At 42.9% G+C, this 15,967-nt stretch overlaps 1 protein-coding gene across 1 annotated transcript in view; it reads right to left on the minus strand.

Annotated features, from left to right (window-relative positions):
• SEZ6L (seizure related 6 homolog like) overlaps window positions 1–15,967 on the minus strand; it is a 420,457-nt gene that overhangs the window by 29,761 nt on the left and 374,729 nt on the right. The window contains exons 13-15 of the mRNA XM_040416561.1: window positions 10,033–10,227; window positions 7,701–7,733; window positions 6,473–6,587 (exon numbers count right to left, since the gene is read on the minus strand). Of these exons, the coding sequence (XP_040272495.1) occupies window positions 6,473–6,587; window positions 7,701–7,733; window positions 10,033–10,227 (343 nt within the window). The remainder of the gene's footprint in view (window positions 1–6,472; window positions 6,588–7,700; window positions 7,734–10,032; window positions 10,228–15,967) is intronic.

Consider the following 15,967-nt stretch of genomic DNA (forward strand, 5'->3'; position numbering starts at 1 on the left):
GTTCCAAAAATAGCTGTTTTGGCACCATTTTAAAAAATTTTTTGGACCGTGTTAATCTGGGGGGTTGGGTCATGGGGTATTTTTACAGAGGAAATTATTACGGACGCGGCGATACTTAATAAGTCTATTTTTTTACAATTATTTAGGTTTTAGACTATATTATCTTTTTGTATACAAAAAAGAATTTTTTTGTATCTCTATAGTCTGAGTCATTTTTTTTAAGTTTTTTAGCCGATTGTATTAGGTAGGGGATAATTTTTGGCGGGATGAGGGGATGGTTTTATTGGCACTATTTTGGGGGCTATATGACTTTTTGATCTTGCTATTCCACTTTTTTTTTATGTGAGGTGACAAAATTATTTTTTGTACTTTTTTTTTTACCGTGTTAATCTGGGGGGTTAGGGGTATATTTACAGAGGATATTATTACCGACGCTGTGCTACCTAGTAAGTCTACTTTTTATTTTTTTTAGTTCTACAAAAAATTTTTTTGGGGTGTCTCAAGTCTGAGAACCATAGTTTTTTTGAATAGTCAGTGGCTAAGTTGGTGAAGGGGATTATAAATTTAGAACTCCATGGAAGTGTGGTACTCCCTGAAGCAACCAATAACGCAGAGGCCGGGATGATCGGGGCACGTGTCACATTGAGTAGTGGTGTCCTTCCGTATCCCCCTCCTGCGACACACTCTGCATTTTTTTGGGGTTCGTCCCTTCTTTCCAGTATGGGGGACCACACCTGGAAAGTGTTGGCCAGGGACGTTCCGGGCGCCTCCAATTCCCGAGGTACTCCCACCTGCTTTTTCCCAGTCACAAAAGATCAGGGTCTTGAGGACTGCCTCATAGAACTGGAGGAATGTCCCTGTGTAGCCAGCGCTCTGGAACAGTACAAAAGAGTTGTACATGGCAACCTGCACCAAGGCAACTTTTTTGTACCATGCCTTGGTTTTGTGCATGGCGTTATATGGCTTGAGTACTTGATCAGAGAGATCAACTTCTCCCATATACCGATTGTAGTTGACGATACAATCGGGCTTGAGGACCGTTGCCGCGGTACCTCGCACAGGGACAGGGGTGATGCCGTTACCATGAATTGTGGACAGTACAAGCACATCCCTCTTGTCCTTATAGCTGACCAGCAGCAGGTTTCCAGTGGTAAGGGCAGGGGTCTCACCCCTGTGGATAGGTACCTGGAGGGGGTAGGCAGGGAGGCCGCACTGATTTTTCCGCACGGTCCCACAAGCGAACGTTGATCTGGCAGCGAGGGACTGGAACAAGGGGATACTAGTATAAAATTTATCCACGTATAGGTGGTAACCCTTATCTAGCAGTGGGTGCATAAGGTCCCACACAAGTTTCCAGCTAACACCTAGAGTGAGGGGACATTCTAGGGGTTGAATACGGGAATCTCGCCCCTCGTACACACAAAACTTGTAAGTGTACCCTGAGGTACTCTCACAAAGTTTGTACAGCTTCACACCATACCTCGCTCGCTTTGAGGGAACATACTGGCGGAAAATGAGTCTCCCCTTGAACACAATGAGAGACTCATCAACCGCGACCTCCCTTCCAGGTACAAAGGCCTCCATGAATTTGGCTCCAAAGTGATCGATGACCGGCCGTATCTTATACAGACGGTCATAGGCAGGATCACCTTGGGGGGGACATGCTGCATTATCTGAATAATGCAGGCATTTCCGGATGGCCTCAAATTGGGAATGTGTCATGGCCATACTGTAGAGTGGGGCCTGGTAGAGGACGTCCCCACTCCAGTACAGCCTGACACTGGGCTTTTTGACTAGGCCCATATGCAGCACGAGGCCCCAAAACATCCTCATCTCGGCTGCACTGACCGGGGTCCAGCCACCGGGCCTAGCGAAAAACAAGCCCGGGTGTTGAGCGACGAACTGTTGGGCGTACAGGTTCGTCTGCTCCACCATCAGATTTACCAGTTCCTCACTGAAAAAAAGACTGAAAAAGTCGTATTCAGTGAAGCCCACTGTGTAAATATGGATTCCTGATTCACCAACAAAATCAGGAATTGCAGGCTCAAAGTTATCTGGGGTACACCAGACAAGTCCACCTGCAGGGGGCTCAGGTGGACTGACCTGGTGGGCCGGAAAACTAGTACGAGCCCCAGAGCTGCTCGTACTAGGCTGGGCCACAGGGTTCCTAGTATGGGGGTCCCCTCGATCCGCCTGGCAGCGTCTCCGCCGCCTTGGGGGCTCATCATCGCTTGATGATGAGGATGCGGATGACAACAGGAACGTGGGGTCATCCTCATCCTCACTGGGGCTCTCGGAGGCAAGGAGGGCATATGCCTCCTCGGTTGAGAACGTCCGGCGGGCCATAGGGGAGTGTGTGTCTGCGTGTGTATGTGCGTGTGTGTAAATCTTTATTAGGTGTGCGTGTGTGTGTGGGGCACGGGTGTTCACGCACTTACCCTATAGCTAAGTGCGGTGATTGAAAATTCTCAGGACGTACCGGTACGCCCTGTGTCCTTAAGTACCAGGACATCAGGGCGTACCGGTATGCCCTATGTCCTGAAGAGGTTAAAAGGCATCAGAACTTCAAGCCCCTTATTATGTTTTACTTAATGAGAGCACTAAACTAGTTTTCTACTAACACGGTACCAGAACTTTTCGTTTTTCTTTATGCTTCCTAAGAACAGGAGAGAAGCAAGATGGAAAAGCTGCACAGATTGCCCTTGTCTTAAAGTTGCCCCATGATTTCAGCGTTATCATGAAGTCAGTTTTGCATGAGTCTGTGTTGGTGTACTCTGTGGTATGCTTATCAAATTTTTCTAATTGTTTGTTAAATTTGGTCCAAATCTAGACTTTTGTCTAGAAATGGTCCAATTTTTTGCCATCCCCTCCTGTGAGTTTGTGGCTTTTTTTTTTTTTAAAGTTGCAGTGATAAATCTGGCGTGAAACTAACATAACTTACCACAACCACTTTCTCAAAACTGAAATGAGTGGTGTAAAAAGTGAAATTTTTGCGCAAATAACCCCAATAAGTCACAAAAGGCTTATTTTGCGACTTTTTGGAGCCAGAATTCTGGAGAGCAGGACTTGACAAATTCCTCCCATGGACTCTATATGAACATAAAATATTTTATGTGCTGATAATAAAAAGTTGTTTAAGCTCTGGTTCTTTTTCTTCTGCCCTTGGGGAAAAATTCTATGAATGACAGCATGCTATAGAACGTCTCCTTCTCACCCTCTTTCGACCTCTTATTCAGTGGCTGATCAATAGGCTAAATCCATTAAGTAACCATGACATATATACCCAGGGGGAAGGTAATGTCAGTCTGAACCTCTGTCAACAGCACTTGTGTCAGTTGTTGATGGTTTCTAGAAAGTAACAGAAGGATCTCTAAAAGCGCTCGAGTTAGAATTATTCCATGAGTGCATGTTTAGGATATGGCCACATGTGCAGTAAATGCTGCCCCTTTTCCACAGAAGATTGCGTGCAGAAAATCTGCAGCATTTACAGGAACATCAAATGGATGGAATTTTAAAAAATCTCATCGCCATGCTGCGGAAAGTTTCTACAATCAAATTCTCACATAACTTGACATGTGGCAGGGATTTAAAATTTGCAACATGTCAATTTATGAGGTGGATTTCCACTGGGGATTTCACCCTTTGTAATGCAAAGGGTGAAATATGTGGTACCACAACATTTATGCACCAAACTCTTTTTGGTGTGGACTTGGTAGCTGCAGATTTCGGGTAGATGGACTGTGGATTCAGCACATGTGGCCATAGCCTAAAGGGTTTTTCCAGTTAAAGGGACTTTCTTCTAATTGACACTGAAAATGCTGACCCTGCCACAGGCTCTTCTGTCTTGATAATCACGGTGGGTGATTATCTGTCTAATTGTGGCATCTGAGTGGAGGGGCATACACAGATCTCATGAGTAGGGTGGCCACTTAGGCCACCCTCAAAAGATGGACTGTAAAACCCTGCCCCCAGCTCCGCTAATCCATGCCCCAATCTGGTTAGGCCACGCCCCTCCCACTCCACAGCCGACAGGGATTAAAAAAATTAAGGTAAAATAAACTGCAGGTCAGCTGCAGGCGAGGGAGGGAGGGTGACTTCCTCTCTGCAGCTCACGCTCAGACAGCATAGTGCTGCTATCTGAGAGTGAGCTGTTCAAAAGGACATCCCTGTGTCTATCCAGGCCCTGTGCCGGACGGAGGACAGGGGGTCTGAAAGCCAGACTGTCCGGCCTAAAACGGGAACTCTGGCCACCCTACTCATAGGGCCCCATCACAAAACATAGTATGGCACCCCCCTGCTCAACCCAGTTTCCCAGTACGAGACTGCCTTTTATGTCAGAAAATGTGCAACAGATGCTTCATAAAATATGCTTTTGCTGAACTCCGTATTTCTAAATGTATTTACACCAGACAACTGGAATAAATACACTGATACATTTCCTACTTCCTTACAAAGCTGTCTGCTTGCAGTCACTATTAGGGGCAGCTCAGTGCATAGGAATTTATACATTTTCAATTGCCTGAAATGAAAGCTGTAATAATTTGCACAGAGCTTCCCTTAGTTTGAAAATGCAGTGTTTTCACACTGGAAAGAGAAGTTCACTGCATGCCCCCCCACAACAACCCCCCCCCACCCCCCACACCTCCAGTGGCAGAAAAATAAAAAAAGTTATAGGTTTCAGAATAAAAGTAGTAGGACAAAAAAACTATATAAATTGGGTATTGCGGTAATGGTACTAAGTCACATAATAAGGTTCACATGTCATTTTTACCTAAACATCATAAAATGGAAACCCCAAAAAACATCGGTCATCAGTTTCTGATCGGTGGACGTCCGACACCCAAGACCCCCGCCAATCAGCTGTTTGAGAAAGCCCCTCCCCCTGAGCGCTATGGCCTTCTCTTGGCTCACAAAGCACAACACCGTACATTGTATAGTGGCTGTGCTTGGTACCGCAGCTCTTCAATGGGGTTGATCTGCGCCTAGGCCATGACTGATGAACGTGATGTCACATGGCCTAGGAGAAGCTGGAGAAGGCCGCCGTGCTGCTGCGAGTGCCGGTGCCTTCTTAAACAGCTGATTGGCAGAGGTCCTGGATGTCGGACCCCCACTGATCAGATACTGATGACCTATCTGGAAAATAGATCATTTAAAAGGGGTAAACAACTTTGTCAGCGGAAAAATAAAGCAACTTATAACTCATTGCCTTTGACTGCAGGGAGAGAAAATGAAAATGTCACCCCTCAAAATCACCTTGGACCTTAAGAGGTTAATGCAAAAGGGAAAATTCTCTTTCCACAGTTCACTAGATGAACTACCTTATGTAAATGCTAACAGTTTTCGAAAAGGAGAGCACTATTAAGAAAAGTAGGATTACACTTATTAAGTATGGTTTCATGCTTATTCTAGAAAACGTGATACGTCTAAATCCAATTAACGGCATTGCCACAATGATTACCACAGTGCCATCAATAAATGCTAGATGGGCCCACTGTAGAATCGCATTAGTATATTCAAACTGCAAACCTACTGTACATTGTTAAAATACTCAGCAAAATAGTCATGCCAATTAAAGAGGTTGTTCAGTGGGTATTAAAATATGTATATGGATCACTATGAGTTAAAATTAAAAGAATAAGCATTACCCACTTCACGGCTTGAGACACCAGGAAAATTTCAATCAGCCAATCACTGGTTAAGGCAGGTCACCACGGCACCTAGCGACTGGTTGAGCAGGCATCTCCAGATATTTCCTGCTAGTTGAGCTGAGACCAGGAAGTGGAACGCAGCAGTGACCGGTAAGTGTTAAAATGCCAGTGGTGGGGGACCGTTGAGGGTGAGTATGGCCCACTGAGAGCCAGATATAATAAATGTAATACCGCTAACAACCAGGGTTGCCAACCAGAATTTAGCTTTTTTCTGGACAACTTAGCCAACATTTTTTACGGACATAGCTCAATATACTGATAAGTACTCATTACCAGCATTTACTGTGAGCTGTATAATGATGATAATTACCACCTGTCAAGCACCACCAGCCTCAAAAAAACTCATGGACAATTTTTACGGACTGTCCAGAAATTTCTGGACGGTTGGCAACCCTGCTGACAACCCCTTTTAGGGTCCATTCACACGTCCGCAAAATGCTTCCGGATCCATTCCGCAACGTTGCAGAACGGGTCCAGACCCATTCATTTTCAATGGGTCCGGAAAAGATGTGGACAGCACACAGTGTGCTGTCCGCATCCGCACTTCCGTTCCGCATCCTCACTTCTGTTCCAGAAAAAATAGAACATGTCCTATTCTTGTCTGCAGACACGGACAAGAAAAGGCATTTCTATTAAAGTGCCGGCCATGTGCGGTCCGCAAAATGCGGACCGCCCAAGGAGACCCTGAGGTTTTAAACTATACAACTGTTTTATGATTTCCCCCCATTTTTCATGGATCACCATTGTCTCTCTGTCGCTGTTACCTTGTTATGTAAATGTAGGCTCCTCCAAGCAGCACAGAAATGATCACTACTGGAATGAATATTGCTAATGCCATGTTCCCTCCTTCCAAGGATGTTTCTTCGGCTGCTTCTGCCACTGGAAGAAATAAGGAATATACGTTTGACACAATTGCTTGATAAGTATAGTAGACGCACCCATTCATAGACATACATTCATAGCTCCTTAATAAACAACAGACCGACTAATTGCTAGAGCCTTGATGCACTTCAGGTTGGGTTAATAGATTGTACTCAGACAGCACTTATAACTGGCTTTTTTTTTTGCATGCCCTGCATTCAAATTTTGTAAACTCTGAAAGTAGCAGTGATCACTTACCGGTTGTGGGACCTGTGAGCATTTCACTAATGCCTGAAAGATCAGTCTCTACCTGTGATTTTTCTAAAGCAACCAGCCACTTTAGATGCATCTCTTGGCTTTGAAGATATAGAGACATATAAAAAGTATTAATCAGTTGGGGTCTGAGTACTGAGATCCTCACCAAACACTAGAACGAGGAGAGAGAAGCGCTCGCATATCATGCTTTCCCCACTCACTGCAGAGGATGCAATCCAGATGGACCCATAGACTTTCTACTGAGTACATCTTGCTACCTCTACTCTCAGACCCGTCATATAGAAGAAACCGCAGCACTCTCCTGTCTTTAATTCAGTGGAATTTATTTCACTAGCAAAAGAAATGCGACGTTTCGACCGTAAAGGTCTTTCTCAAGCAACCAAAGGTTGCTTGAGAAAGACCTTTACGGTCGAAACGTCGCATTTTTTTTGCTGGTGAAATAAATTCCACTGAATTGAAGACAGGAGAGTGCTGTGGTTTCTTCTATATGACGCATCCAAGGGGGAACTTCTGACTGGCTCCCAACACGGCTGGCACCACCACAAGATAAGACTTTAATTTTTTGTTGTGCTGCTATACGCATTTTTTCCTATGATCTACTCTCAGACCCCCACTGACAAAAACTTTTGATATGGCTCTATGACATATCAAAAGTTTTCTCAACACTTAGCGACTCTCTAAGAAATTTGGCTGCAATTTGCTCCACTGTCCCATAACTGAACCCACTTTTCTTGCCACTTTTGAGGAAAGTCACAAATTATACTGCAAATTCAACCTGCAACTTTTTTTTTTTTACACAAAAACACTTAATCAGTTCTCCATTATATTTATATTTCGCCTCATCATGTCACTTACCTTGTAATGCATGTTCAAATCTGTCTTGTGTTGCTATGAAAAAAGGAAATAAAATCAATATCATATGAAATTACAGACGATCTAGCACTGGTAATGAAAGGTAATGGAAGTTTTATTGCTGTATATATATCGGGAAATAGTTATTATTTAAGGGTGGGACTTATATGCAAAGCATTTTCATGGCAACCTTCATTAAAGCAATTCTCAATCTATACAAGTTGTGTAACTTTTTGTTTTTCCTTTTTGAGCATTATCGTGTCTTTTTCTTCAATCATATAGATCACTACTTTCAAAACTCTCCTGACTGCCCTTGGGAACTGTTCAGTTCAGCTGTCAACTGAGATCCCAAAATGCAATAAACTTTGGTAACATGATACAAGAATAATTTTAAAGTTAGCTTTGAATTGGAATAGAACAGAAATAGAGCAGTAAATCAAAACTAGTAGTAATGAAGGTAAAGGTTTTAAAATTTTATAGGGAGCCTGTCCCCATGAAAAATTAGTACAATCTGCAGGCAGCATGTTATAGAGCAGAGAGGAGCTAAGCACAATGATGTATAGTTTATGTGAAAATATTCTGTATAACTTGGATTTTATTAATTTAAGTCCCTGCTTATTCTGGGCTTAGGAGTCCGTTGAGTAGGACCTCTCAATGGATTCCTAAGCTAAAAATGAGTAGAGATTCACATGAAGAAAGAACAAGTTATACCAAATCTTTTCTTATAAAGTTATATATCAATCTGCTCAGCTCCTCCTGCTCTATAACATGCTGCCTGCAGATTGCACTGCATTGTCATGGTGACAAATTTAGGAAATTTTCCTCTAATTTTCTATATATTTAGCCTCCATTTGTTGTAAAAAGAGGTGTTATTTTCTTCACCCAAACAACCTACCTACCTAAGGTAGTGTATCAATTAGGGGGCCAGAAGAATTGACTTATGTCAGAGTTGTAGGGTAGTGTTCATTCAGCTTTAAGAGGTTACACAGTGGATCGGTGGGTGGGGAGGTCATACATTTTAATGCCACTGATGTATTATAATGAACCTTTGAAGATCATGTGATGGGAATTATCAACAACTTTTAAAGATCAGTATTTCTTCTTTATAATATATTATGTTTGCTAAATGAAAAGCTGGATATAATATATTATGTTTGCTAAATGAAAAGCTGGATATAATATATTATGTTTGCTAAATGTTCACTATTTGTGAAATGAAGCCAAAAGTTACGTCTTTTTTTCAAACCCAATAAATCAACGAGAACTACAAACCACAAGTGAAGAATAAGGTTCCATACAAAGAAGTAAATGCGTGTTCCTGGCTGTCGAATTTAGAAGATCGTATAACATTGTGGGTGTCATTTATCAAAGTGTTACTGATTAATAAGGTTGTTCTGGCTGCAGGTTTAGTCTATTTGAATGGGAGCTACGGACAGAACAGCCACATTAAGAGGTAATGGAGTTTGATGACTTGTAACTCCCTACTTTTGCTCTATATAAATACCCAATAAAGATTTCAGCAGGGTCAATTACCCTGAAGCTCTGATGCTATAAAACGTGCTGAAAATGTCTCTTGTATTCTACCTATTGATGACCATAGAAGGGAACTCTTGATAAAGTATAATATCGACCCTGATATATATCATATCTCACTCAATAGATTTCTTTTCTTAGTGGTAGTAAATACAATTTAAATTATTCTTAGTACAGTAAATAGTATAAAAGACATTTGAGTTTTTTGTTAAGTTTTGATAACTTGCCGGGATGACATCACAATCTGAGAATAACAAAAGTAGGCCTGCTTCTGAAATCAAAAGCTTATATTATACCAGATGCTCCACACTATGTTATCTACAGCAGCTATTGCAGGATAACATGTAGACATCTGCTTAGCGTAACCTGCCAGAATCTCTTGTTTCGTCTCTTCTGGGTGACATGAAATGCGTTGGGTGTTAAAGATGCCATCTGCTTAGAAAGGCCACTGTTGTATACAACAATTTGTTTTAAGGCCTCTTAAACTTCAAACTATCAAGCAGTAAATGACTAAGATGAGTTGACTGTTCTTATTTTAAGAGGCGGACTCAATAAGTCTCTAAAATCCACTTTACTTCATAGTTTTGTTGGCACAACATGATTTATAGGATTAGTCTCAGAAGACTGCTAGGAAAGAGCAAGAAAATATGTAACTCCTTTGATGCTGGAAGGGCATGTAATAATACAGTATCTCCTGGCTTGGATGGTAGAGTTTAATATATTTAGACCTCCTGTTTTTGCTGGTATAAGTACATGGTAGAAAAGGACAACTAGAGTGGATGGTAGAATAAACATATTGTACCTTTGCATATCGGAAGTGGTCCACTCCATTGTGATGGCTGACCTAGGATACACTTTATTGTGACCTCTCCCATTAATTCAAACCCTTCATAGCACATAAAAGTGAGTGACTCTCCAGGAAGATAAAGCCTTTTGTAGAGTATTTGATAGCCATTTTCTGGTAGGCCAGGATTATCACAGGCAAGCGACTCTTCAGCTGTAATGACACGCATGAATTATTAATTTATGATTTTGTGTCTGTAATGCTGAGAAACATTGTAATCTCTCAATCTCGCCAGGTCTTTAAGATCACCATTGCCTCTTACTGGAACAGATGTAATGATAACTAACAATGAATGGTTGCTACTGAGGCTAGTTTCACACAGGAAACGATTTGAGGGGCCTAAGGCTAGTTTCACACCTGCGGTGTGAATTTCAGCAGGTTACAGCAGAGAACAACCTGACGATATTCTCCGGATACTGCTGGATACAAACGGAATGCCTGCCAGCACCATTAAGTATAATGGGGTCCACATTTCGGCAGATAATGCGGAGAATCAGCCGGACACAAACCACTGCACGCTGCGGTTTGTGTCCGTCTGATTCCCGGCATTATCTGCTGGAACAGCCTGCTGGAATTCACACCACATGTGTGAAACTAGCCTTAGGCCCCTCAAACCGTTATCTATGACCAGGGCTCTAGATAGGCCAGTCAAGTTCATCCTCACCAAAGTGCTTGTGTATGGACCGTATTTTATGAAGGTATGCTGTATAAGGAACAAAGAAGTCTGGCCAAAATCAAGAAAAACAACGTCAGACCATTATTTCTTCTCAACAATTTACAGCTGACACTACACATTCTAGAAGGAAGCATTCACTATGATTGATTTATTTACGACTGCCAACATTAAAGGGCTTCTGTCACCCCCCATTTAGCAATTTTCATTAGCCGACATTTGCTATTTGCTAATGTCAGCTGAGTGCAATCATACATGTCCTACCTTTGTCTGTGGCTTATTTCTTGTAAAAATCGTACTTTTATAATATGCAAATTTATTCACTACCAGCAAGTTGGTCGTGTACTTGCTGGTAGCCGCCGCATCTGCCGTTTCTAGACACGCCCCAATCTCCTCTTGATAGACAGGGCCAGCGAGCGCTCTCCTCCTCCCGTTGGCCCGCCTGTTGCTGAATTCCTGCGCCTTCGCCGTAACGTTCCTCGGTCGGCGCAGGCGTACTGAGTGAAGGACGCGCGCTTGCCAGCTCCTTCCTCAGTGCGCCTGCGCCGATTACGTCACGCTACACCCGGAAGAGAAGACTGCCGATTATCGTTGATGCCGACAGTCTTCTCTTCCGGGTGTAGTGTGACGTAATCGCGCAGGCGCACAGAGGAAGGAGCTGGCAAGCGCACATCCTTCACTCAGTACGCCTGCGCCGATCGAGGAACGTTACGGCGCAGGCGCGGGAATTCAGCAGCAGACGGGGCCAACGGGAGGAGGAGAGCGCTCGCTGGCCCTGTCTATCAAGAGGAGATGGGGCGTGTCTAGAAGCGGCAGATGCGGCGGCTACCAGCAAGTACACGCCCAACTTGCTGGTAGTGAATAAATTTGCATATGATAAAAGTATGATTTTTACAAGAAATAAGCCACAGACAAAGGTAGGACATGTATGATTGCACTCAGCTGACATTAGCAAATAGCTAATGTCGGCTAATGAAAATTGCACAATGCGGGGTGACAGAAGCCCTTTGAGTTTTTCTGCGCTATGAATAATTATATAGTAAAAATTAATGCACTCATTACCGTAACTTTTACTATTCAGTCCTCATTACCAGCTGGTTCAGCTGCAGTTACATGCAACAATCATCCCTTGTATATGAAATGAATGATTACTACTGTGATCATTCATTCCCATACAGATTCATTATTTGTCGGCAGCACATTCCCCCCTTACACAGGATGATGTGCTGCCCAAAAAAAAAACAATTCTAGCTGCTGGATGAAAGATGTGACTGCTTGAAAAGTTAGCATTTGCTCATTTGTCGGGTGTTCAGTGGCACATTTACCCAAGGCAGTTATCTGGAATGCGTGTAACAGGGCCCTTAGCAGGTATCATATCTGAGGTATGTCTATGAATACATGGTCATTTTTGTTTATGAAAATTTAATTTATTGTATCTTTTTTGTTTTTAGATGACATGTACATTTTTACCTGATAATATCTCACAAAGGATTTTAGCACAGTTCTACCACATCTACTATCTCACAACTGATATGTTAAGTGAGACAGTAAATAACAAGGACAAAAGGAAAAGTCAAATTAGCTGGCATTTTGACACTGACACTGTATATAATTATATGGGAGTTTACTTGTATTGATTCCTTGACTATCTCTTTGATGCAGCAAACATATTGTGACAGCCGCAATCAATGCATTCAATAGATCTGCTGATATGACAGAGGGACAGTGTTGGTGAGTCACCTCTAAACAAAGTAACAGTGCCTTTGTCTCTCACATCACTTTTGGTTCACCGGTACCATGCAATTTAGCTTTATATTTGACACTAGATAATATTGTTAGCTTCATATTCCAGAGCGCAAAGCCATTACATGTTTAGAAATAGTTTTAGTTGAATTTATGTTACCTGCACAATATGTTATAACTAGGGAACCTTGCTATGTTAGAGTAGTAATATCCATCATAATCATACTTTATTTTCTATCTGAGGTTATCCAGCTTTCTAATATTGATAGCTTATCCTCAGGACAGGCCATCAATATTAGATTGGTTGGATTCTGACTCTCAGCATCCCTGTCAATCAGCTGTTTGAAGGGACTACATTACCCATGTGTGTGCTGCAGCCTCAATATTAGATCAGTGGGGGTTTGACTCTCAGCATCCCCATCAATCAGCTGTTTGAAGAAGCTATATTGCTCATGTAAACGCTGCAGCCACAATATTAGATTGGTTGGGGTCCAACTCTCAGCCCCCCTGTCAATCAGCTGTTTGAACAGTCCACATTACTCATGTGTGTGCTGCAGCCTCAATATTAGATTGGTGGGGGTCCAACTCTCATTACCCCGTCAATTATTTGCTACATTACTCATGTGTGCCTCACTATTAGATTGTGGGGGTCTGACTCTGAGCACCCGCATCAATCAACTGTTTGAAGGGGCTACGTTACTTATGTGTGATCTGCAGCCTCAATATTAGATTGGTGGGGGTCTGACTCTCAGTAACCCCATCAATCAGCTGTTTGAAGAGGCTATATTACTCATGTGAGAGCTACAGTCTCAGCATTAAATCGGTGGGGGTCTGACTCTCAGCACCCCTGTCCATCAGTTGTTTGAAGGGGCTACATCACTCATGTGTGAGCTGCAGCTTTAAAATTAGATCGTGGGGGTCTAACTATTAGCACCCCCATCGATCAGCTGTTTGAAGGGGCTGTATTACTCATGTGAGTGCTGCAGCTTCAATATTAGATTGTTGTGGGTCCAACTCTCGGCACTCCTGTCAATCAGCTGTTTGTAGGGTCTACATTACTCATGTGAGAGCTACAGCCTCAATATTAAATCGGTGGGGGTCTGACTCTTAGCACCCCCATCAATCAGCTGTTTGAAGGGGCTATATTACTCATGTGAGAGCTGCAGCCTCAACATTTGATCGGTGGGGGTCTGACTCACAGCACCTCCATCATTTAGCTGTTTGAAGGGACTACATTACACATATGAGAACTGCAGTCTCTTCAATGTTTACATTGCTCTGCGCAATGTTCGCACTAAGAGCGCCGTGTGGCGATTCTGAAGATTGCAGCATTGTTCCATTTACTTGAATGGCTTTTTATATTTTCTGTTCCATGAGTCTCTGGCATTGCATGTTCACCAGAAGTTACTCAATGCCAATCACTAGAGACATTAGGCAGAGTGATCCATATGCTATTAGGAAGCTGGTTATCTATTTACAAGTCCTACTAAAAAAAAAATTATTGGGCACAATTTTTTTTCTATCTATTAGAGATAAATCCTGACTCCTCATTTTGGTGTCAAGGTTATGGGCAGCAGGATGTCTTAGTGATTAGCACTGTTGTCTTGCTGTGTTGGGGTCCAGGGTTTAAGTCCTGAACAATGAACATATTATGTTCTCCCTGTATGTATAGGTTTCCCCCCACCCCCCATTCCAATAACATGGTGATAACCTAATTTGCAGAATATGAAATTGACTCTACTGTGTGTATGAGATGGACAAACTAGATTGTCAGCCCCAGACAGGAAATTATGGGAATCCATACCATTACTCTACTATAGAAACATGAATTCAGCTTGCAGCCTTAACCTTTTATCCATATACCCTGGTTAAGACAGGGTAAAATTTAAATATTACATGTATGCGGGTGAACCTTTAGGATTAGCAGATAATTAAAAGTGAAATTAGGGTCAGATGTTTTCAATGGGATGACAATCGGGGTGAGTGGGTGACCTGATTTATTTAAATAGCAGTGATCTAGCAAAATATATATTTTTTTTAAATCTCTTTATTAGATTTAATTCTTTAAAACACAGGACAGCCCCTCATCCGTTTAGCTGGAGGAGGGTTCTAGTATATAGTAAACATTTCTATCACACCCCTGCCCCTCCTTCCTTAAAGGGTGAAAAGGCATAAAAAAGAACCCTCTGCAATTTTACAAAACCCTTTGTGTAAGCCAAGTACTCCACAGTTGGTTAAATCTATTGCTCTTGTCCCTGTTTGTATATATAACTTTTTCTTTTTTTATCATGTGCTCCACTACATTTTTCCATGATGATCTTTTACGCTTTCTGGATACTCTTGATGCAGACCTGGGGGAGGTGATGAGCACTATTGGGACTTTTGGATACTACTCAGGGTTAAAAATAAATTGGGGTAAATCCCATTTAATGACTTTTGGAGAGGGAAATAAGAGACTAGACACAGAGTTAAAGGTAGTGGGGAAAGAAAATAGTGTAAGTTAAAGTTTTAGAATGGCCAAGTCAAAGTCATGTTGTGGAAGGACCCGAAGCGAGCAGCTCATGGGAGGAAACCACCAACATAACAGAGTTGAAGTGTTTTGTATGGAGGAATGGACTAAAGTTCCTCCAAGCTGATATGCAGGACCAATCAACAATTAGCAGAAACATTTAGTTGCAGTTATTGCTGCACAAAGGGGTCACACCAGGTACTGAAAGCAAAGAGCCACATACTTTTGCCACTCACAGACATGCACGGCCGGTGCAACCCTATAGCCGAACTAGGCGTTCTCCTAGGGCGCCGGCCTGCTGGGGGCGCCCTGGTGGGCTCCCCCTGACTGGGGCTGCAGCCCTGGGCGAGCCGCCCCCAGCGCCGTTACAGGGGGGCCAGGAGGTGGAGGTCCTTCTTAAATATGGCAGAGCAGGCATCTGCTTACCCTGATGTAAGGTGCCTGCTCTACCAGTAAATTACCGGAGGAGAGGAGGCTGGCGGCAAGGGAGGCTGTTCTAGCAGCTCCCCACTCCTCCCTCGTGCGCCCTCTGTGATGCCGGAATATGACATCATTACGGCCCCGGCATACTAAACGGTGCGCTGGAGGACTGAGGAGCTGCACCACACTGGACCCCAGGAAGGTGAGTGTTTAAGTGTTTGACTGAGTGAGTGTCTGCCTGTGTATTTATGTCAGTGAGTGAGTGTATGTATGTCTGTCTTTCTGTCAGTAAATGTATGTGTGTCTGTCATTGAGTGTCTGTGTGTGTATGTCAGTGAGTGAGTGTATGTCAGTGAGTGTGGATGTCAGTCAGTCAGTAAGTGTCTGTGTGTTTGTCATTGAGTATATGTGTGTGTTTGTCTGCCAGTGAGTGAGTGTCTGTCAGTGTGTTTCCATGTGTGTGTTTCAGTGGGTAGGTGTATGTCTGTCAGTGAGTGTCTGTTAGTGAGTGAGTGTGTGTGTGTCTGTCTGTCAGTGAGTGTATGTGT

This window comes from Bufo bufo, chromosome 2 (assembly GCF_905171765.1).
Source record: "Bufo bufo chromosome 2, aBufBuf1.1, whole genome shotgun sequence".
Classification (NCBI taxonomy): domain Eukaryota; kingdom Metazoa; phylum Chordata; class Amphibia; order Anura; family Bufonidae; genus Bufo; species Bufo bufo.